Below are 25,226 nucleotides of genomic sequence, written 5' to 3'. Positions count from 1 at the left end.
GGTGTGTCGTTAGAAGACCCTGGGGCCTGGCTGTAAACAGGGTCGTCCAGCCCCATCACAGACCCACAGAGACCGAACCTCCAGGGGAGGTCCCTGAGAATGTGGACTCAGGGCTCAGAGACTGCCTGGGTTTGAGTCAAAGCTTCATTTCTTACTGTGAGATCATCCTCCTCCCTTCAAGGCATGCTTGCAGAGCACCTGCTGTGAGCTGAGCACTGATCTGGGTGCACTGGTAAGCAATCGACCAGATCCCAGAGAGTTTACAAGGCCCGTCTGCACTCCTTGGGTGTTCTTAGAAAGCGGAACCCAAGAAGAATATAATAACTGCAGCTATTCCTTATGAGAATGTCATTAAGGCACTGTGCTAGGCAATTTCTAATTCATGCAGCTGCAACAAAAACAAGAAATGGTGGGAATTAGTATTATTCCCATTTTGAAATATAAGAACTTGAACCTCAGAGAAGGTAAATAACTTGCCCAAGATCCAAGAGCTTAGCCTCAGTCAGGATCCAAACCCAGGTCTGCTTGGCCCTGGGTGAGAGCCGAGCTGTTGAGTTCTCCCTTATTCTCTCTTGCCAGGGAGCCTCACGTGCCTGTTGGTTCCCTTAACAATGTCTGGTTTAGTGACTTTCTTCAACTTACACGTTTAGATCTTGTACAGCTAGAAAGACGCTGAAGAAAACACGTCAAGACCTTTTCCTTCTTAGTTCTCAGGGGCAAGCAAAATGGGCAAATAATCATGTTCTTGAAGGTAATTTGCCAATGACAATCTTTAAAAACTAGAAATCAGAAAACTAAATCATTTAAAGTATAACCTGGGCAAAGGTGTTCTTACGTTTTTCTTTTTATTGTTGGAGAGGAAAAAGAGAAACACAAACTTTTTGTTTTCCTGTCAATCACCTTAGTTTTCCCTGAATATCAAAGCAATATATGCTCTTATAAAATATAAAGAAACTATAAAATTACAAAAAAAACAACAGAAAAAATATATAGTCATCACTCAGAACCACCACTAATGTTTGAACATATTTCCTTCCAGCTTTTTTCTATGCATTCAACTATTCACCCACAAATATGATAATTTTCTTAGGTAGATTTTTAGAAGGGGTCCCTACTTAGATCAAAGAAAATAAATATTTTAAAGGATTTAAAATGTTTTAAAAATTCTTATAATTTTAAATCATTTCAATTGAGTAATAAAACTCAACAGTTGAATAAAACAGCTGTGTCTCAAGTAACATGACAATCCCTTTCTTCTTCAAGCTCCTTCTCCTGATGAAACCACTGTTAGCAACTGGTTCTCTCCTCTTCTGCCTTTTCCTTCACTCATACAAGCACACAGACCTATATGCAGGTTTAAAAAAATTTCTTTCCCCAAACTGGGATCACAGCCCAGCATATATTTCTAAAATTTGGTATTTTCCATTAAAATAATATGGGAAAATTCTTTCAGTATGTGTGCACATATTATTAAAATAGCTTTTAGCATCCAATGGTATAGATGAGTCATAATATTTTCAGCTATGCTCCTATAGACCACTGAGAGTTTTTTTCCCCATTAAACCATGCTGCAGTAGATACCAGCTTACCTACATCTTTATGTACTGACAGTTTTATCATTGCAGAATATGTTTTAAGAAGTGGAATTGTTAGTCAAAAGGTATGTATTTTAAAATTTTAAATGAATACTCCTAGATCTCTTTCCCGATAGGTTTTATTAATTTAACTTCTGACTAACAGCATATAAGACTACCCCATGTGCCCACCTCTTCGCAGGAATTTGATCGTAAGTATTTAAAACAATTTTTGCCAATCTGATAGGTAGAGCATACCTCATTTTAATCAGTGGTTCCTCACACAGGTAAGCAGGTTTTCATGTGTTTTTAACTATTGAAGAGCTAACTTTTCAAACCTGTTTTTCTAGGCTGGCAAGGAAATGGATACATTTGTGAAGATATCAATGAATGTGAGATAAGCAACGGCGGTTGTTCTGTGGCTCCACCTGTTGAGTGTGTAAACACACCTGGATCTTACCACTGTCAGCACTGTCCCCCAGGTGCTACACCAAATGTCCTGATACCCTTACGGGCAAAACATGCATTTGAAAACAGGCGCTTGTGTTCCATTGTAAATAGGACTTATGTCTAAGGAGACAAACTGAATAGTGCAAAAAGTTTTACTTAACTTATGGATCCAGGGCACATTAGTTCAGCTATGTTATAAGAAAGAAATAAAACATATTTTGAGTATCAATGGAAAACAATAAGCCTTTACAAACTGTGAAATAGCCTCTTGAGATAATGCAGAACTTGACAGATTTTCTCTGTGGATCACAGACCTATTGTGGCCACAAATAATTTATTAATATAATGAACTCACGAGATGTTTTCCACATAAAGTTTACTAAATAACAGACGTAATAGTAGGCATATCATACATGTGAGTTTCCCTTCTCTTCTGGAAAGAAGTCATGACTCCTATTCTCTAATCAAAACTGAGTTACTATCCAAGAAGTTCAGGGAATTCTAAGGGGTAAACTGAAACCCTGTATGTTTTATTAACATGAAATAACAGTACTTTGGACTTTTAGAATAATTCAGCTCCAAGATCTTCAAAGTCGCTGTAATTAAAAAATGTCAACTTCCTTAGCGTCAGCACTTTCTAAGTCTCCCAGTAGTTTCATTTGTCTTTTTAGTTTTATTTTTGTTATTAGAAACAACCCTGAATGTTGTTTCTGAAATCAGGTTCCTAATTCTTGCTGTCCATTTTCTTTTTTTAATATTTATTTATTATTTTATTTATTTATTTGGTTGCACTGGGTCTTAGTTGCGGCTCGTGGGCTCCTTAGTTGTGGCTTCAGGCCTCCTTAGTTGTGTCATGTGGGCTCCTTAGTTGCGGCTTCAGGCCTCCTTAGTTGCGGCAGGTGGGCTCCTTAGTAGCGGCAGGTGGGCTCCTTAGTTGCGGCTCGCCAGCTTCTTAGTGTGGCATGCGGGCTCCTTAGTCATGTGTTGTGAACTCTTAGTTGTGACATGTATGCAGTATCTAGTTCCCTGACCAGGGATTGAACCCAGGCCCCTTGTATTGGGAGCGTTGAGTCTTATCCATTGCGCCACCAGGGAAGTCCCTGTCCATTTTCTTAACTATGGAATTTTATTTATGACACATTACATTTACATTTTCTGTTTTGATGGTGGAAGATCTCTGGTTGGTCTGGTTCCTGTGATATTTGATTCTCAGATTGGGATTCTTCTTCTTGCATATTCCTGACGTTGTTTTTCATGCCCCTGCTCTTGCTGTGATCAGGGTACCAGGGCGATGGAAGAGTCTGCACCCTCATAGACCTCTGCTCGGTCAATAACGGAGGCTGCCACCCACTCGCGTCATGCTCCTCGGTTCTGGGTAATGACTCATCTCTCCCTCTGGTTTGGGGTATTGTAATATGACCTTCTAAAGCAAATCAACATTTTAGAATCAAAATCCTCTATTTTCAAAATTCTTACTTTGGTCTTCAAACCAAAAATTAATCCATGTTATAAAACTATACATTTGGATTTTTTAAAATGCAATAGGCTATGCTCTTTTATTATCTGCTCTAATTTTTGCAATTATTTCCCAAGATAATTAAGCCAGCTGATAGATGCATGACTGTATTCCAGCAGGAAGGAGAAAAGGAGGAAGGAGGACCTGTCAGCTCTCTTTAAGGACTCCCCTTTCTGGGCCTTTGGCTGCACTGAGCCTGGCTGCAAGGGAAGCTGGGAAATGTAATCTTTATTTCAGGTGCCCATGCCCCCAGTTAAAATAAGGAGTTCACTACTAAGGAGGGGCAAATGGATCTAGGGTGAAAACCAACAGGGTCTGCTGTGCTGCGTAAAAGAAGCTTCACCTCCTACAATTTAAAAAATACATACATATTACTAAATTTTCTCCCAGAAAATATATCAATTTATATGCTCATTAACAGTGTGTGAAAATATACATTTACCCCACCCTTGACAATAAAGGGTACTATTGCTATTTTTTGTTTTGGTCAATTTTATAGGCAAAAATTGCCTTCTCATTATTTTAATTTTGATTAAATCAAAAAACTTTCTGATTACTAATAATTCATAATGAATACTTTTTAGACAGTTACTGGCCATTTAAAAAGTTTTTTCATGTCCTTTGTTCATCTGCTTTCTTACTGATTTGTAAAATTTCATTAGGTACTATGAGGATATTATCTCATTACCTGTCTTATATTTTACATGTAATTTTCCTGGATGTTGTTTTTATTTCAATTTTTTGGTTGTATTTTCTATATAGAAGTTTAAAATTTTTATGTAGTCCAAAAGGTAAATGTTTTCTTTTAGGGTTTTTCCTCTGGTAATTTGGTCTTCCCTACCAAACTCTTTAAAAATAGTCAAGTACATGTACTCTCATTAATTTTTAATATTAAAATCTTTGGTCTTTTAAAGATTTGTTTTTATCTATAGCATCAAATAGAGGTCTAATTTGATATTTTTGTCCAAATAGGTGGCCCCAACTCCATTTATTGAATAACGTATCATATCTCTCGTTATTTCAAAATACCACTTTTATTTTTGCTAACTTGTCATATCACATATATGAAAGAATATGTGTGTATATATATGCATGTATATATGTGTATAACTCTTTAAGTGTTTTTTAAATGATTAACAGCCTACTGAAGTGGTTAGGAGCATGAATTCTAGAAGAAGACTGGATTTTACTTTTCCCTGGGCTCCACCATGTTCTAGCTGTGTGTCCCTGATGAAAGGCACTTCATCTCTCTGTGCTTTGTCTTCATCTGTAAATGGAAATTACAATAGTACCTATTTATAGGGCTCTTGAGAGGGTTAAGTTAGTCAGTATGTGTACAGTGCTTGCAACAGATACCGTCCTCAGAGGAATGCTCTTTCCTGCCGTCAACCCCTCCATGATAAGAAACTCCCCTTTTCCTTGTCATGCCTCACATTTGTACACAACTCAGGACCATGACATACAGGCTGACAGCACCAGTGTCAACCTGCAAATAAATATTGCAGATGTGTCATGTCTTTCTTATTCTTAAGATAAAAACTAGAAAAAAAAAGATTCTAATATTTTCTCCTCATACCTTGCCTTGTCTGCCCCTGGGGATGTGTAGACTTTGACGATTCCTTGTTTAGACGACAGAGCCTGAGTTTTGTTACTGGGTCAGAATGGAGGGGACCTGTATTTACGCATCCATTTGTATTTCTAACCAGGTTCCCTACCGGTCTGCACCTGTCTCCCGGGATATACTGGAAGCGGTTATGGGCCACATGGATGTGCGCAGCTCAGCAGCATTTGCCTGAGTCACCCCTGTTTACATGGACAGTGCAAAGTGAGTCCTTTCCTCTTCCTGGGGAAACTGAGTACTGGAGAATAATTGTAGTTTCACTTCTGAGAAATATGTTTTCTATGATTTACAGATTTTAAGGTAATGATTCAAACTTAAGATAAACAACTGTCAATAACTTTCAGATAAAAGGTAGGTACTAACTTTAGTTCCCAGGAAAAACCAATGAGTTCATTTTTTCTCTCAGTGATTTACAAAGCGGTAAAACAAAGCCTGCAGTTTGACCCAAATACATCTGATTTCTTATACTTTGCAATTACCATTGAAATGCATCGGTACAAGTTAGGCTATTGGAAGATGCTTATGGTTTGACACCTTCTACACAGAATACATAGCACTGCTGTTCTTTATTATTTGGGTTGGTTCCAGTTTATTGTCTGTCCCTTTGTTCTATGACATTATGTTTCTTCTTCCCTTAGGAAACAGTCTCTGGGTATCTTTGTAATTGTGAATCGGGTTGGACAGGTATCAACTGCACAGAAAACATCAATGAGTGTCTGAGCAACCCCTGTCTGAATGGGGGAACCTGTGTTGATGGCATTAATGCTTTCAGTTGTGAATGCACACGTTTCTGGACTGGATTTCTCTGTCAGATTCCCCAGCAAGGTACGCTCAGCATTTCTTGTACCACAGATGCTCACAGGTTAGAAGTATCATCCTTGAGTGAGTCCTGCTACAGATTTTGAACCTGCTTTCTTGTTCAGTTGCTCAAGGCTTAGAACTAAGTCTTTCCTTGCAGAAATGGTGTGAAATTCACAAGGTAGATATATATTTCAATTCAAGCCATAAAAACTTTTTCATCAAAGGAAAAATTAAATCCATATTTGCCACTTTCATTATGTCCATTTTGAAAACAAAATATGCTAAAGGTATTGTTGTTTTCTAAGAGAGAGTTTTCTCTATAGCAGCCATTTCATTTCCCAGGAACATTACACGTAATCATGTCACTCTCCTGCTCTCAAATATACAGTGCCTCCCTTTTGTCTGTTAAATAAAGTTTGGGACTGTTTTTCAATCATCCTCTATAACCAGGCCTCACCCTATCCATCTAACCTTATTTTTCACTAGTTCCCTAAAAGTACGCCCTTTCAAACCAGACAGATTTCCTTCTCTCTTGACCCCATATGCCACCGCATTTCGGCTGTGTTCCTTTATTTGGGAAATTTCTCTCCCCAAACCTCTCCAAATTCCTTCTTTGCTTCCCATCCAAATGTATCTGTCCCTCAGGAGTACTTCTTATTCAGCCTCCTCCGTAAACCTCTTCTGACCGCTCCACCCCTCCCTCATTCCTCCTGATTCTGAATCGGCACATTTATTGAGACTGCTGTGTGTTTACAACTCTAGTAGACCCTGTGGAGAAATAAGGAAACAGAAAATAAAATAGTCTCCACCTATTATCAGCTTATTTTCCAGCTGAGGAGACAAGACGATACACAACGACAGAGGAGAGACGGGAGCTAAAGATAAGAATTAAACTGTGTCAGGTGTCTCAGAGACAGAGGGAATGGGTGCCGGAGAAAACCCCAAGAGGCAGGGAAATTCAGGCGGAGATGAGGAGACATCAGCTGGGCTTTGAACACGAGGTGGGATTTGGGTGGATGTTGAAGGGAGACAGGGGAGAAGAAAGAATGGCAGGGCTTTTGTCTCCAACGAGAATTACTCAGAGTTCTCTAAAAGCTTCGGCAGCAGGGCGAGCCTTTTCAGAGTGTCTGAAAAGCACAGCTCGTCTTCTTTTCCTTTGCAGTTTGTGGTGGGTCCCTCTCAGGGATGAATGGAAGCTTCAGCTACATGAGCCCTGATGTTGGTTATGTTCATGACGTTAACTGCTTCTGGGTTATCCGAACTGAAGAGGGAAAGGTAAATACAGTATCTCCCATCCAAGTGTACACTTCATTTATATGTACGAACATGTAGTATGTGTATATATTACATAAAATACACATAATGATAATTCAACTATATGATAGTTGAATTATCTGTACTATATATATACTAATTATCTATAACTATCGTCATACCTTATATTGAGGACTTTCTAAGTATCAGGCATTGGGCTGAGTATTTTGCATACCTTTCTCAAAACTTTATACTAATTCTTTGAATTAAAGTACTAGTATCCTCATTTTATAGATGAAATAATGGAAACTATGAGAAGATAAGTAATTTTTTAAAAACATTCTTTAGCTGGTAATTGGACTAGTTGGATTTCAAAGCCAAGTTTGTCTTTCAAAGTCCATGCTTTGTCCACTACGGATGCTACATGGGTTGGCCGACAGCAAGCCAGTAATTTGTACAGTCATAGTGTTACCAAGACGGTAGCGTTCACTCAGTGTTATGTTGATTATTATGCCAGAATGGGGACTGCTATTAAGGTGGTTTCCTTATCCAAGTCTTCTCTGTGGCGTTGCTTGTGTCAATGTGCTATGCTAATTGCTTCACATACATTTAATCATTGCAGTTTAACTTTCATAACCCTGAAAGATAAGAATTCTTATCCTCATTTTACACTTGAGCAGCTGAGAAATCTGTCCAGGGGCGCGTGGTCTGTAAGTGGCCTGCAGGGACTTGAACCCAGGCCATTCGACTCCAGTGATGGAACTGCTGTGCAAACACCCTTCAGATTAAGATCCAAGCCCAAGGATTTTACTGCTTTTATCCCCAACATTAATTACTCAGACTTTTCCAAATATTTATTTCTCAACCAACACATGGACTCATTAAAATAAAGTTGTATGTGTGAATAGCTAAGGCTTTCCCTTGAAATCCTATTAATTTTTCCCAGCAAGCTAATGTTACAGAGGTCATTGTACAAGGTCAGAAATATTTTTTCCCTTGAGGAGCAAGGATTCTTTGGGGCCTGGTGACCCCACAATAGAATAAACTCCAAAATCAGTCTCCCAGTGGGTATGTTATGTGAATTTCCTTCCTTCCATTTAGTTTTCATGAATTCTGTTTCCTGACATTGAAAACATCTTTCTTTCAAGAAAAAATCATTTTGTGAAAAAATGTTAATGCATTTATTGTGAATTTGTAAAAAGCTTCATGCTGTTTTTCTTGATTATTGTGATTTTTATATCTTCTTATCCCCATCACAGTTTACATAATACAGTTTATGTAATATTGAAATAAGGGTAGTTCAATTCATAAACATTTATTTGATTTTCATTGAAATTGCTTCAAGGACAAAAATGACGTAATGTTGAGTAACAAATCTTAAAAATACCCTAGCACAGAATTTCAAAAATATCCTGATCCCCTTTTTCATGAATTGAATGCTGTTGTGGTTTTAGATCATAAATTAGATTCAACAGCCTCCTTTTGGTAGTTTGGCTTTTTTAAATGAGGTTGTCAGCACAAAATCTTTTATGTTCCATTAATTTATTACTATATTTAAGTCTGCACATTCTAATATTTTAACTTGAAGACACATTTGTATGTTTATTCTCACCTGCTTGCATACTCAGAACTTTTCATGGTACCTTTCCCGTGATGTCTACTCTTGGTATTACTCATCTGTCAATGACATACAACCACCAAAGACTAGCACACTTTACACTTGCCTACGCCATGTCTACTGTCTACACCCGAGGTCGTCCATCCAGGCTGGGCATCAGTTGAGAGGTTCAGAGACCCCTGAGGAATCAGCATCTCTGGGGGTCACTGATGAACTGTGGGAATGCTACACGCTACAGGTTATTAGTCAGTTAAATTTAATTCAAGGTAGATGTTTAAATGTTATATTTTACTGATTTGGAAGCACTGTTAGTTATACATTTGGAGTGCCTTTGTTTAATGAAGTTGACAGTTTACTGAAATCTACTTCATTAACCCATTGAATAACAACTCAATGGGTATAAAGTTTCAGTTACAGTAAGTGAATAAGTTCCAGAGATCTGCTGTACAACATGGTGCCTCGAGGTAACAATACAGCATTGTGCACTTCAAGATGTAAGAGGATAGATCTCATGTTGTGTTCTTACCACCGAGAGAGAGAGAGAGAGAAGGAAACTGGAAGGTGTTGGTTATGTCTATCACATTGACTGTGGTGCTGGTGTCACAGGTGTTTACATATGTCCAGACTTGTCAAACTGTACACATTAAATATGTGCAGTTCTTTCTATATCAGTTATACCTCAATAAAGTTGTTAAAAATCTATTTCATTAATATTAATATTTTTGATATTAGCTGGTTAGGTCTAAGCAATTTTTAACACAAGTCATTTAATATATAGAATTGTCATATGTCTTTGTGAATACTTAGGAAATTATAGATCCATCTCTTGAAAGGGACTCAATATAAATGCTTCCAACTAGTAGGAGAAATACTTTAGAATTAACATAGAAATGAAAAATAGTGTCTTGTGACCTTTATATTTTTAGGTGCTGCGGATCACTTTCACTTTTTTCCAATTAGAATCAGTGAACAATTGTCCACACGAGTTTCTTCAGATTCATGATGGGGATTCCTCCGTGGCATTTCCGCTTGGAAGGTTCTGTGGCTCCATCCCCCATCACGAACTCCTCAGTAGTGACAACACCCTCTATTTTCATTTCTATTCTGAACATTTAAGAAATGAGAGAGGCTTTACAGTAAGATGGGAAACACAGCCACCAGGTAAGTGTAAACATGGAGAGAAATAAAGCAAATTCTTGAGGTTATTAAATTTTCTTGATCAGTATTAGATTTTTGGATACGTTAGCTGTTTTGAGATCTAATGATATATGATTTTTATAATTATTTTAAAATCAAGTAAATCTAAACTGAACTGGACTTTCATTTTGTGTTCAGAGATAATACAATTTAGATGAATTGAAAGAGTCTAAAAAACATGTGTCTTTAAGCAGCCCTTGTGAAACTACTGAACGGCATCTTTATAGCCCCTGCTAGTACATACTGTGGGGCGTTGGGGACATTGTCTCTTCCTTCACTTAGTATTTTTTATCTTAATGTCACATGATGATTTGTTCCTTCTGTTGTTATTTGGGTTTGGGTACTCTTTTTTAAACTTTTTTACTATGAATTTTTTAAGCATATAAAAAAGTAGGGAGAACCACACACTGAACCTCCGGTTCGCCCATCAATAAATCCGTGGATCTATTTCTGGAATTCCTCATCTTTTCTGTTGGCTTATTTATCTATCCTGTGCCACATTGGCTTCGTACTGACGCTTGAAATCTGGTAGTGTAAAACCTCTAACTTTGTTCTTTTAAAATAAGCTAGATCCTTTACATTTCCATATAAATTTTAGAATCAACCTGTTAACGTCCCCCAACAATCTACTGGGATTTTGTTGGCATTGTATTGACTCTATAATCAATTTGGGAAGAAATGACCTCTTAAAAACGTTGACCCTGACAATCCATAAACATAGACTGTCTGTACTTACTTAGTTCTCTTCTAATTTAGCGATGGTTTATAGACTTCAGTGCTTAAGCATTCCACTGCTTTTACTAATATTTTCCCTAGCTAGTTGATGTTTTATGCTATGTTCAATGATATTATTTTCCTAAAATTTTATTTTTCATTTTTTGTTAATATATAGAAGTATTCTATGTATAAATATTTTAAAATACTTTGTTTTGAATCCAGCCATATTGCTAAATTCATTCATCAATTCTAATCATTTTCTTTGGTAGAGTCTTTTGGAATTTTCTACATACACAGTGATGTTACCTGCGAATATGTTATCTGTTTTCCAACTTCCTTGCCAATCTTTGTTAACTGTTATTCCTTGACTTATTTATTTTCTTGGCTAGGACATCTAATATAATGCTGAATTAAAAGTGAGGGAGTGGATATCATTGTCTTGTTACCAACCTCATGGGGGAATGTTCAATATTTCACCTTTAAATGTAATGTTTTAGCCGGAAGTTTTTGTAAAGAACTTTTATGACATTAAGGAAGTTCACTCTGAATTATTATCGCTGGATAACAAATTACCCACAAATTTAGTGTTGTAGAGCATTCATCATTTTCTTATGTTTCTGATTTTGTGGACCAGGAACTTGGAAGGGTCCCAGCACAACACTTATCACTTGATCTCTTAAGCAGTTACAATGAGATATTGGCTGGGACTGTAGTCATCTAAAGGCTCAATGAGGCTGGAAATCCAAGATGACTCACTCATAGGGCTAACAACTGAGGCTGGCCTCTGGATGAGAAGTCAGCCAGGCTGTTGACTTGAGTGCCTACATGTAGCCCCTCTGCTATGGTGGTCTTAGAGTAGTGGAACTTCTTTCACGGCAGTTGGCTTCTCTCAGAGCAAGCGTTACAACAGAACCAGGCAGGGACTGCATAGCTTTTATTGACCTATCCTTAGCGGTCATATTGTGTTATTTCTGCCATGTTTTTAATTGCTTGAAGCAGTCACGGGAATTACCTGGCGGTCCAGTGGCTAAGAGTCCGCGTTTTCACTGCTGAGGGCGTTGTTTCAATTCCTGGTCAGGGAACTAAGATCCCGCAAGCTGTGCAGTGTGGCCAAAAAACAAAAAGAAAAAAATTTGTTGAAGCAGTCACAAGCCAACCCAGATTCAAGAGGAAGAGACGTAGATCCCATCTCTCAATGGGAAAAGTGCCAAAGAATTTATGAACATTTTTAAACCATGACACCTTTTATTCCTAGCTTGCCGAGAATTTTTATTATGAATGGATGTTGAAACATTAAATACTTTTTCTAAGTCTTTTGAGATGATCGTATGGTTTTCTTCTCTGCTTCTGTCATTTCTTCCTCCCTCTTCTCCTGGGACTCAAATTACACACAAAGGTTTTGGCTTTGTCTCCTAGTCTCTGTAAGTCTGCCGTCTTCCCCTGTGTGTGCACAGCTTAGCATTCAGCTAAGGACCCAAGGACACTCGTGTAAATTTTTTTTGGTACTATTTTCATGCAGCTGCTTTCTGTATAATACTCGGCTCCAAAATCCCAGCCACTTTAGTAGCCCCAAATTCTGAGTTCTGTTTCTTTCACCCAGCAAGAGTATTGCTACTGTTTGGGCCCCGCTGCCCTGCACTGCACTTTGAGAAATGCACACAGAGAGAGTCTGATCATATTCAGTTTTGTTTTGTTTTTGCAAAAGTAATTACATCAGGAGGTACTTTTCACTTTGTGGTGAACTCTTTGTTTATATCTCTTCTTTTTAGAAGCTCTTCGTATTTTAGAGATATTAACTCTTTGTATTATATACTACATTTTTCCCAGTTTGCCATTAACACTTTACTTTGCTTATGGTATTTTAATTTTTTTTACCCATATGATAATTTTTTTAAGTACTAAGTTTTAAAAACCTTTTCTTCCTCTGAGCAGCTGAGATGTTTTCTCATTAGGAATAGTGAGAATCATGTAACTAAATTTGTTTTACTTTTCGCCTTGGTAGCAAAACTTGTTTTGAATAACCTGCATAGCTATGTAAATATCATAACCTGCACATCTAAAATGTCACTTCATTTTATTTTTTTCCTAATTTATATTTACTGCAGTCCAGTATATCTAGATTTCTGTTTTTCTCTTTTGCAGTAGCATACAGTAGCCGCCCCAGATGATATGCAGCTTTAGGGGGCTGGCGGGGTGTAGGGAGGTGGTGGTGCAGTGGGTGTCAGAAAGCCTGGCCCTATCCTCCCCTCACCCCATCCCTGGGAAAGTGGCTCAACCACCCATAGGCATTTGAATTTCTTCATTTATAAAATGAATGGTATAACTATATCACAGTGTTAAGAAACCTTCTCAAATGAACATTATGTCACACTTAACTATTCTAATGTATAAAATTTTCTGGTTTGTTGAAAGGCATAGGGGCTGACAGAAGTTCCAGAACTTTTTAAGAGTTAATGTACAATGAGGGATAAATTAGGAGTTTGGGATTAACAGGTACACACCACTGTATATATAACTGATAAACAACAAGGATTTACTGTAGAGCACAGGGAACTATACGCAGTATCCTGTAATACCTTAACAATGGAAAAGAGTCTGAAGGAGAATATATATTCATATATTCTGAATCACTTTGCTGTATACCTGAAACTAACACAACATTGTAAATCAGCTATACTTCAATAAAAAAAGAGAGTTAATGTACAGAAATTAATCTTCAAAGTGAAAAAATAAATCTGTCATCCATTATTCATCTTTCAGACAGTTCAGCACTGCATTTTAAATCATGTCACCATGAGATGGCTAATAAGCACAGAGCCCGTTGCATGGGTGATTCATTTATTTATCAGTCGGTACTCCTGGATTTATAACTTTATCAAACTGGAAAGTAGAAAGTCTTGCTTAACTTATGAGGGTGTCCAAAACTGCACATAGTTATTTAAACAAAGCTTTTCTTCTTACAGTAAAGGCTATGATAATTCTATGTGAATTATAACTTGTATGCAAATGTAAAGTTATTTTTTCCTCTTATTTCAGAGTGTGGAGGTATACTGACTGGAACTTATGGTTCTATTAAGTCTCCGGGATATCCTGGAAGGTACCCCCCAGGAAGAGATTGTGTCTGGAAAGTGATAACTAGTCCTGGTCTCCTGATAACATTTACCTTTGGGACCTTGAGCCTGGAGCACCACGATGACTGCAGCAAAGATTATCTTGAGGTAAACAATTGTATTTAGATAGAATTTATCATGATGTGATTAGAACTCAGGGAACTACGATTGGTGCTGCCCTTGGATGACCACAGTTTATTAGCAACAGTTAGATGTATTCTTCAAGAGGCAGCCCGACGCCAAATCCTTATTCCCTCGGCAGTGAAAGCGCGGAGTTCTAACCACTGGACTGCCGGGGAGTTCCCGCTAACTCCCTATTCTTAACTGTTCCAGCTTGTTGCTTCTTCTGGGTTCCATTTAAATCTGGGAAGCAGACTGCCCTGCCTTCCCCTGTCATTTCCTGGAAGCCCAGTCTCCTACCATGGGAACAGCAGAATTTACGAAATCAGCACCCAGGAATGGCTGTCTTCTCCAAAGCAGACTCAGATCTTCAGTTGTCTGTCGTAAACTGACAAGGTGTTTCACAAGTTGCCTATAGTGTTCCATGAAGAAAAACAACTTAATAGCGATTGTGTTGAAATGGAGTGCTAAAGGGTGTGCCTCGCCGGATGTATTGATAATCGTCACTGGGAAGAGTGGAGTCACCCTCTGCCCCCCACCCCCCAGTTTATCATTAGTAAAAAATTAAAATGTGGAAGAGGAAAAAAGACTGTTATATTCAAATGCCATAAGCATGTAGGTCTATCAAAAATGCTGCTCTCCATTTGCAGACTGAAAATATCATTGAGAAGATTGAGTTCGTATGTCGTTCCTGTCTTGTTTATCATCATAAATCGCAGTACCCCTTGCAGTAGTGATAAAAGACAATATGCATTCCCGAGTCTATTAGAGAAGAATGGAGTGCTATGGAATTATTCATAAAGGATGGAAGGGTACGGCCGTCAAACAGAAATGTCCACAAGTTAAAGTCATTAGTAATTTAACAGGTGTAATGGATTTGAAACCTTTGGGAATGACTGGAAAATCTTCCTCTCTGGAAAATATCAGGAAGATAATCCTTTAAATGTTCACAGTAATGTGAATTTTCTTGAAATTAATTTCAGTATATTCTATCATATTAAAATTAGAGGCATTTTTTTCATTCCTACGTATTAATTCCTGGGTATGTATAATGGAAAGAACCAATCATTCCAATAATATTGAAATGCCTCTCATCTCAAGAATATTTCAAGGAGCTAGTTAAATTACAGGAATAAAGTCATGCTGCCCTATAACTTTGCTTCTAATAGAACAATTAATTTGAGTGGACAAAATTGGCCATATTAAAATATTATTAGTTCATTGGTACCTTGGTGTTCTATGCAGTACAGAATTTGCAGTTACAATAGAATCATAGAGTGGTTGGCACAATTATTTAAGAGATTAAAACCCAACAATTAAAAAGGTTTTCTAAGGTCACATCGTGATTATTGCAGTACTTAATTACTATCAAAGTTTCGCTTTTTAAATTCATAAAACTGTTTTCATGTTGTATCTAATCTAACCTTACTTCCTTTCCGCTTCTGATCCTCATGAGTGTTTAGACCAAGCTGTGCATCAGTGACATTGCTGTCATTCCTTCTTCTGTTTTCTTTGCATATATTCATTTCTTCTTCTAGATCATTAGGAATGTATCATTCCAAAACAAACATCTGGGGCGGGGGGAACCTGGGAAAGGAAGTATCGAGAAACATTCAAAGTGTACATCCAGCCTCAGAGTTAAAATTCAGAGAGAACGGAAGGCATCAGGGATGGGTGGGAGGAGATTACCCTTTCCTGAACCCCAAGCATGTGATAGATACATAGGTGACAGGAGAGCCTCCCACTTGTAAAGATGGGTTTTCTGACGTTACTGTACAAAACGACTGGGTTTGTTAAAATCTGACCACTTTGAACTTAATGATCCCTTCTCTTGTTTTAGATCCGAGATGGTCCTTTGCATCAGGACCCAGTTCTTGGGAAATTCTGCACCTCTCTGTCTGTCCCACCACTCCAGACTACAGGTCCCTTTGCCAGGATTCATTTCCATTCCGACAACCAGATTAATGACCAAGGGTTTCATATCACCTACTTAACATCACCTTGTAAGTAACTTGGTAACTGGGAGCTTAATATGAATATGAAGGACAGTGCTATGCTTATAGCTGCCTTGTATTTTAATGTGAGGCTGCAGATGACTGACATACACTGATAATGTGTATTTATAAGTATTTCTCTCATTGTTCCAAATTTTTTTCTTTTTCTTCCCAGGGTTCTATTATTAATGCTATAATATCCCTTGGTCCCTAAATTCTGGGGTCCACGTTATGGTAGATATGTGTGAGGTCCCTAAAATTAAATAATTCAGACATCAGTTCCCTAAGGGTTATTCAGTGTTTTGTTGAGAGAGATAGGAGAGAAACGCAATCTATCTTGAGGTGTCAGATTTTATAGCTATCATGCCTTTAACTTGCATTGATACCTTAAAATAACCCAACAAACGAACAAAAAACAATGAAATGCTCTGTGATTTTTATTTTAGGGCTGTAGCGGATTTTGTTCTCAACATACATCATTGTGCCCTGATGAGAATTCACAGGAAAAACACTTTTTAAGTCTCAATATCAGGAAAAATAACAATAACATTTTTTCACTAGTCTTCTTTCTCCATTTATTTTGGCTGCAGGGTGAATCTGCAGCCGACCTTCTGTAATTTGTGTAGTCATACCTGTTTTCTCTGCGTATTAACTTTCCCCTGACTGCATCTTGCTATTCTGTATTCATTATTCCTTTAATCTGATTCATTTTTCTAGTCATATATTTTATTTTGTTACATGTATTTTATAAACTGCCTCAGATCTCTTTGGAATGAAGGAGAGCATAAATGCATTTAAAAAGCAATTTGTCGAAAAGGATGTCAGATTGGTAGTTAGATCACACATTTCTACAGCTATTTCTTTAGGCACTACGTGGACGTCCCACAAATGCGTGTCAAGCTGAAAACTCTTGTAACGAAAGGCATAAGCCTGTAGAGGGTGAATAGAGCGGGTGTGTGATGGTTTGTATGTGTATAATTTTAAAAAATTGTATCTCATGCCTGGGAGCTGGAGGAATGGCCATCCACGTGACCTTTCCCTTCTCTTCTGTGCTCTCTTCAGTGAGTCTGCAGTGTGGAGGGAACTACACAGACCCAGAGGGTCTTCTCTCTGCTGACTTGTCCGGACCTTTCACACACAACAGACAGTGCATCTATACCATAAGGCAGCCGCTGGGAGAGCAAGTCCAAGTCAACTTTACCCACGTGGAGCTGGAAGGCCAGAGTGGCTGTTCTCAGAGTTACATTGAGGTAACTTTTGCTACTTAGTGGCCCTCAGATGATGGTTATCAACATTTTTCCTATTCTGTAGAGCAGAGATCTTCAAATGATTGCTGGGTCTGCAGCATCCAGATCACCTGGATGATCTGGATGTAGGTAGTGTAATTCTGTGCCCTCTCCCAGACCTACTGAATCAGAACCTTTAGGGCACAGGCTCAGCAATCTGTGTTTTAACAGATCCTCCCCTCCTCCTCCCTGCCCCGTTGATTCTGAAGCAGGCTAGAGTCTGAGAACACCTGTTCTAGAGAATATGAAAGAATTTGCCAAAAATAGATCTACAGATGGTGAAACAGGAGATTGGTAATAGAATAACAAAGGACAAAAATGAAAGCTGAGGCTAGAAGCTCATAATAATGCTAAATTACAAGCTATTAAACTGAGTCCTAATAATAGGCCCTTAATAACTAAGGTGAATACAAATGAGTAAGACTAATAGCATTTACTAATAGGATACAGATTTCAGAGATAGTCCAGATTTCAGAGATTGTCCAGAGATTGTTTTATATGTGAGGGAACTCACCCCAGAGAAGTAAAAGGATTTGCCCGGGTGAGCTAGCTAGTCAGTGGCAGAGAGTTAAGTTAAAGCATTGAATAACCGTTGTTTTAGAGTTTAGGGATTTTTTTTTCCTTCATCAGTTCTGCTTGCTGTCCCACAGAAAACTTCAATTTAAATGTGTGTAGTGGCTGTAATAAGAAGAATATCTGAGACAAAAAGGCAGTTTTTGTCTGCCTCCCCTGGTATTTCATTTGTTTAACTATTGGTCAAGCCACAAATTAAAGTGTTGAGCAAGAGAAACAAAATACTTTTTGTTGGGTGCAGTCATTTTGTATAAACTCAGAGAGGCATTGGCAATTTTGTTTGCTCATGTTAAGTTAGACCAATTCATTCTTCCAGGAAAAACCCATGTAACCTCTTGCCCTCTTCCCTCCTTCACATGTAGAGACAGGAAGCATAGAATTTTAGCATAAGATCTGAACCTAGCTCAATAATGGAGAAGTGCATTGACCATGCTACCACAATAATATATTTTTTTAATCTAGAAGTTTTAAACTCAGATGATAAAGTAAATGTGTATATTCATTCAGTTTATGTTTTCTAAAGTCCCTCATAAAGTTCATTAAAGTTTTTCATTATGAAGCAATTTTAGATATTTTTATATAAATAAAAACTAAGTTTCCAACATCTGTTTTTTTACTTTGAGAATAGTAAAAATAGCTCACACTTAGAGAGTACTTACTATGCACCAGGATTTTGAGTCTATTTTTGTGTATGGTGTTAGGGAATGTTCTAATTTCATTCTTTTACATGTAGCTGTCCAGTTTTCCCAACACCACTTATTGAAGACACTGTCTTTTCTCCATTGTCTTGCCTCCTTGTCATAGACTAGTTGACCAATATAAGTATGGCTTTATTTCTGGACTCTCTTGTCTGTTTTTGTGCCAGTACCATACTGTTTTGATTACTATAGCTTTGTAGTATAATTTGAATCCATGGAGTGTGATACACCTAGTTTTGTTCTTCTTTCTCAAGATTATTTTGGCTATTCATGGTCTTTTGTGTTTCCGTACAAATTTTAGAATTATTTGTTCTAGTTCTGTAAAAAATGCCATTGGTGTTTTGATAGGGATTGTATTGAATCTGTAGATTGTCTTGGGTAGAATGGTCATCTTAACAATACTAATTCTTCCAATTCATGAGCACAGATATCTTTCCATTTGTTTTTGTCATCTTCAGTTTCTTTCATCAATATCTTATAGTTTTCAGAGTATGTCTTTTACTTCTTTAGTTAGATTTATTCCTAGGTATTTTATTCTTCTTGATGCAATTGTAAATGGGATTGTTTCCTTAAGTTCTCTTTCTGATAGTTCATTGTTAGTGTATAGAAATCCAACTGATTTCTGTATATTAATTTTGTATCCTGCAAATTTACTGAATTCAATTATTAGTTCTAGAGTTTTTTGGTGGTGTCTTTAGTATTTTCTATATGTAGTATCATGTCATCTGCAAACAGTAGCAGTTTTACTGCTTCCTTTCCAGTTTGGATTCCTGTTATTTCTTTTTCTTATCTGATTGCTGTGGCTAGGACTTCCAATATTAGGTGGCATAAAAGTGGAGAGAGTGAACACCCTTGTCCCATTTCTGATCTTAGAGGAAATGACCTCAGCTTTTCACCATTGAGTATGATGTTGACTGTAGGTTTGTCATATATGACTTTTACTATGTTGAGGAATCTTCCCTCTATAGCCACTTTGTTGAAAGTTTTATCATAAATGGATGTTGAATTTTGTTAAAACCTTTTCTGCATCTATTGAGATGATCATACAGTTTTTATTCTTAAATGTGTTAATGTGGTATATCACATCAATTACTTTGCAGATATTGGACCATCACTGCAACCCTGGGATAAATCCCAATTGATTATGGTGTGTGATCCTTTTAATGTATTGTTGAATTTGGTTTGCTAATATTGTCTTCAGGAGATCTATTTTTTTTAAATCTGAATTTCATTTATTTATGCGCTGATCTTTATGACTTATTTCTTCCTTCTACTAACTTTGGGATTTGTTTGTTCTTCTTTTTCTAGCTCCCTTAGGTGTAAAGTTAGATTGTTTATTTGAAATTTTTCTTATTTCCTGAGGTAAGCTTGTATCGCTGTTAACTTCCCTCTTAGAACTGCTTTTGCTTTGTGTCCTACAATTTTGGATCATTGTGTTTCCATTTTCATTTGTCTCCAGGTATTTTCTTATTTCCTCTTGATTTGTTCAGTGACCCATTGGTTGCTTAGTAGCATATTTTTTAGTCTCAAAGATGTAGATGTTTGTATTTGTTTGCAAGGTTTTTTTTTTTTTTTTTTTTCCTGTAGTTGATTTCTAGTCTCATACTCCTGTGGTTAGAAAAGTTACTTGATATGATTTCAATCTTATTAAATTTACTGAGACTTTTTTTGTGGCCTAGCATGTGATCTGTCCTGGAGAATGTTCCAAGTACACTTGGAAAAATGTGTATCCTGCAGCTTTTGGTTGGAATCTTTTATATAATCTATCTGGTCTAATGTGTCATTCAAGGCCAATGTTTTCTTATTGATCTTTTATCTGGATAATCTGTCCATTGACATAAGTGGGTGTTAAGGTCCCCTACTTTTATTGTTACTGTCAATTTCTCCCTTTATGTTTGTTAATATTTGCTTTATGTATTAGGTGTGCCTATGTTGGGTGCCTATATACTTGTAATTGTTATATCTTCTTGTCAGGTTGATCCCTTTATCATGTAATGCCCTTCTTTGTCTCTTGTTACAGGCTTTGTTTTAAAGTCTATTTTGTCTTATCTAAGTATTGCTACCCCAGATTTCTTTTCATTTCCCTTTACATGGAATACCCTTTAACATTTCTTATGAAGCTGGTTTAGTGGTGCTGAACACTTTTAGCTTTTGCTTGTCTGTAAAACCCTATCTCTCCTTCAAATCTGAATAATAGTCTTGCCAGATAGAGTATTCTTGGTTGTATGTATTTTCCTTTCATCACTTTGAAGATATTGTTACTCTCCCTTCTGGCTTGAAAAGTTTCTGCTGAAAAGTCAGCTTATAGTCTCATGGGAGTTCCTATGTATGTAACTAGTTGCTTTTTTCTTGCTGCTTTTAATATTCTCTCTTTATATTTAATTTTTTTTCTGTTTTAATTACAGTGTGTCTTGGTTTATACCTCTTTGGTTTCATCTTGTTTGATACTCTCTGTGCTTCCTGGACCTGGATGTCTGTTTCCTTTCCCGGGTTAGGGAATATTTCAGATATTATTTCTTTAAATAAGTTCTCTGCCCCTTTCTCTCTCTCTTTTCCTTCTGTGACCCCTTTCATGTGGACGTTAGTACACTTGATGTTGTCCCAGAGGTCACTTGAACTATCCTTGTTCTTAAAAATTCTTTTTTCTTTTTTCTGTTCAGCTTGGGTGATTTCCAAGTTTGCTGATTCATTGATTCCTTTGAGTGTATTTTTTATTTCAGTTATTGTATTCTTCAGCTCTTTTTGGTATCTTCTCTGTATTTTCTGACTCTTTGTTAAACTTTGCACTGTGTTCATCATTCTTTTTCAAAGTTCATTGAATATTTTTAAGATCATTACCCTGAACTCTTTATCAAGTAGATTGCTTGTCTCCACTACATTTAGTTCTTTTTCTGAGGATTTGTCTTATTCCTTCCTTTGGAACATATTCCTCTGTCTCCTCATTTTGCCTAATTCTCTGTGTTTATTTTTATGTATTAGGTAGGTAGGTTACATTTCCCAGTCTTGGAGAAGCAGCCTTATGTAGAAGATGTCCTATGGGGCCCTGCTGCATACTCGCCTCTGGTTAACACAGCTTATGCTCTGTGGGTGCCCCCATGTGGGCTGAGTGGCCCCTTCTGTTGTGACAGAGCCAACTGCTGTGGGCACACTGACAGGTGGGACTGGCCCCTGATCCTGTTGGCTGTTAGGCCTGCCTCTTGAGGTACTGCCAACCCACTGGTGGCCCACTGCCAAGCCCCAGTGTGGCTGGTCACATGGCCTGGGGCATCCTGGGGCTGGTGCTGGGCCCACTGGTGGGTGGGGCTAGGACCTGGCATGGCTGGCCACATGGCCTGGGCGGGTCCTGGGGCTGATGCTGGCCTGCTGGTGGGTGTGACCAGGTCCTGGGGTGGCTGGCTGCAGGGCTGGGGGGCTGATGCTGGAGTCAGCCCACTGGTGGGCAGATGAGCCGCCGGCACTAACAGGCTAGAGGGAGAACTCCAAAATGACACTTGCCAGCACAAGTGTCTTTGTGGTAGAAGGAGCTCCCCAAAATGAGTGCCACCAACCTCTGTGTCCCCACAGGGAGTCCCAGTTGCTTCCTGGCTCTCTGGCAGGCTCTCCAAGATCAGCAGTAGGTCTGACTCAGGCTCCTTTTAAATTACTGCCTGTGCACTGTGACTCATAGCATGTGAGATTTTGCGTGCTTTCCTTCAGAGCGGAGTCTCTGTTTCCTATAGCCCCTCTGTCTCTCATGTATGTAAACCCTGCTGCCTTTAGAGCCAGACTTTCTGGGGGCTCATCTTCCCAGTGCAGGACCCCTGGGGCTGGGGGAGTTTGATGTGGAACTAGGACCCCTCACTCTCTGGGAAGAACTTTTGCAATTATGATTGTCCTCCTATTTGTGGGTCACCTACCTGGGGGTATGGATCTTGACTGTAGAGCGTCTCTGCCACTCCTACCTGTCTCGTTATGGTTCCTTATTTATAGCTGTGGAAGATCTTTTCTGCTGGTCTTCAGGTTGTTCTTATGGATAGTTGCTCTGTAAATAGTTGTACGTTTGGTGTGCCCATGGGAGGGGCTGAGCTCTGGGTCTTCCTGCTCCACCATCTCCGCACAACACTCTGTCTAAGCTCTTATTTTAGTTCAGTCATCTGATGACTCTAGAACCTTGAATGATTCTTTATCTGGGTACTTGAGTTCCTACTTCTATAAGATGCCCTACCGTTTCCTCCAAACTTTGTAAGGATAAATCAAGGAAATAAATCATAAAAGAAGCTTGAAGAATTAAAAACACTGTACTAATGCAATGCTTTCTCAGGCCAAATTTCTCACTCCTGCCTTGAGCTTAATTCAGAGATCATCCAATGAGACCCTTTCATGGTTGGCCACTGAAGTATCAACATTCTGATGTGCACTCATACCTACAAAGTTTGATCAAATTTCCCTCAAGGGTTGTTGACGGAAAAAAATAAAAGAACCCTGTTATCAGAAGGACAGGTGATGACAGTGATTTGCATAATTGGATAGACATTTCTGTTATATCCTTGACCATCTCAAAGGAATACAGTCAATTGATTTATAGATCTTTAGCATCAGTGAGGGCCTCAGAGGTCATTTAATCTAAATCCTTAATTTTACAAATGAGGAAATTGAGGTCACAAAAGGCAAACTTTAGTTACTGTCGGAACAGGATTTAGATGTACCTACATAGGATTCTAGATAGGTGTATATTGACTTAGATCAAAGTTTCTGGCCTTTAATCATATCTATCTATTGGGAAGATTTGTGAACTAAGCCCTTTAAAAAAAAGTACATCCACTTCTTTTCATATGCTTCAGACAGTGGTTATGGAAGAAAGTGATACTGGAACCAAATTCAAATGACATTATTACAACTCACTATATTGCTCCTCAAAATGCTGGTTTTATTTTTAAAAGGTATACCTAAAAATGACACGTTTAATCAAAGGAATAAAATGAAGAAGAATAGTATTTCAGATACATCGCTGGTTTGGAGGGAGGGTGACTTTGCCATTTATTAATTTGTGAGAGAGAGAAGACCACCCAAAATTTTAGAAAGGATGATGAACAGAGAGGGAATTCTAGAGAAATGTGGGAGAATGATATTAGGGCATTTTCTTTGGAGTGTGAATAGATGCACTTCCAAGAACCCCAAGTCTTCTCATCTTGCAGTTCCAGATGTCTTGTTGCCATGTAACTATGTCCTTTAAATGTAGATTAAGATGTGAGTGCCTAGTGTGTCTCTTTCATGCATAGTGTGGTTTGGAAAGACTTTGTGCTCAGTAAGAAAGCTCCATGAACATTTATTTGAGAATAAAATTAAACTACACAGGATAATAACTGTGGTATTGCCCATACTCAGTGTAGCATATCTTTCTTTTTCTTTTTTTCAAAACAAGAAACGCAACGTTTATGTATTAATTCTTGGATTTATACGGCTGTCTCAAAGTTTCTACTTCTAAAAAGGTGTGTCACCCATGGGTGACGTGATATGGCTGGTAACAAAAGAATAAGTATAGCAAGAATAGATCAACTGTTCATCCATCTGTTTTTGTCTAAGAGAGCTTTTAAATTGTAGAGAATAGTTCAATGAATGTGACAGAACTATCTTTCCAGAATAAAAAGCAGACCCCCTCTCATTAATATTTCATAAGTGATTTAAGCCATCAGAACTCTGAGTGAAGGACACATAAGGTAGGAATAAAAGTTTAATTTTTAATCCCAGAGAATGCAAGTACTAGGCTGAATAATAATTTCAGAAGCTTATGTGATGCTAAGGCCAGTGCTTGAAATAGGATGTGGAAGGAAATGAACAGAATTGTTCTCCCCACCAGATCTCCTCGACCCATCCCACCAAAACTGGGGAAGTCAAAAGGGAGCAGAGAAGAGAGACTAGTAAGGGAAGGGGGAGGAGAGGAGCCTTGTGGGGAAACAGGAGGGCTTCTGGGGAAATTGTTCCCTCTTAGAAGAGGAAAGAAAAATTAACAGCAGAGTAAGATTGATAACTATAATTAATAAGATAGGGAGAAGTACATTACACTAAATTTGGCTTCTGAAATCTAGGGAATGTGTACCCATTCTACAAGTCTCATTGAATGACAAATTAATCATATTTTAGACCTCTTGCCAATCCCGGTAGATTCACAAAGCAGATATTATACGCACATCTCTTTACAATGCGATGCAAGTAGAAATTATAAAAAATTTTAAATGTCCAACTTCTTGGAAATCTATAAACTTTCTCCTAAATAATTACTGGGTTAAGGAAGGAAATAGAAAATGAAATGAAAGACAATGTAGAAAGTAAAAAGAAAATGCTATATATCAAAACCAGGTAAAATCTCTAAGATTTTAAAGAAAGAGCTAAAAAAATGGGAAAGTGGGAGAGCACAGTAAATCGGAACACTGAAGATCTGTCTTCCCTTGGAATCTGGGGGGGAGGGGAGGCGGGGTGCTGCACAGCTCTCCCACGTCCCCACAGGTCTTTAGATGAATTCAAATTCACAAAGTACTTCCTTTTGCTCTTTGTTAGGCAGTGAAGCTATTCAGCTCCAGCCTTGGGATTGGGTGAGAGAGGGCTGTGACTTCTGGCCTGCCTGAGCACACTTGGTACCCTCAAGGGGACGTGTTGGTCAGAGTCTCATGACTGTGATTCACAGAAAAATTCTTAAGGATATAAACCCAAATGGCAGAGA

The 25,226-nt window shown here is 38.0% G+C and overlaps 1 protein-coding gene across 1 annotated transcript in view; it reads left to right on the top strand.

Annotated features, from left to right (window-relative positions):
* The window catches only part of CUBN (cubilin), a 277,317-nt gene that overhangs the window by 21,150 nt on the left and 230,941 nt on the right, over positions 1-25,226 (top strand). The window contains exons 10-18 of the mRNA XM_068562017.1: positions 1,925-2,056; positions 3,304-3,399; positions 5,247-5,365; positions 5,800-5,986; positions 7,125-7,237; positions 9,761-9,995; positions 13,785-13,966; positions 15,819-15,981; positions 17,035-17,222. Of these exons, the coding sequence (XP_068418118.1) occupies positions 1,925-2,056; positions 3,304-3,399; positions 5,247-5,365; positions 5,800-5,986; positions 7,125-7,237; positions 9,761-9,995; positions 13,785-13,966; positions 15,819-15,981; positions 17,035-17,222 (1,415 nt within the window). The remainder of the gene's footprint in view (positions 1-1,924; positions 2,057-3,303; positions 3,400-5,246; positions 5,366-5,799; positions 5,987-7,124; positions 7,238-9,760; positions 9,996-13,784; positions 13,967-15,818; positions 15,982-17,034; positions 17,223-25,226) is intronic.

Source organism: Eschrichtius robustus, chromosome 1 (assembly GCF_028021215.1).
Source record: "Eschrichtius robustus isolate mEscRob2 chromosome 1, mEscRob2.pri, whole genome shotgun sequence".
In the NCBI taxonomy this organism is placed as follows: Eukaryota; Metazoa; Chordata; class Mammalia; order Artiodactyla; family Eschrichtiidae; genus Eschrichtius; species Eschrichtius robustus.
This window is presented reverse-complemented; position numbering and strand designations above follow the sequence as displayed.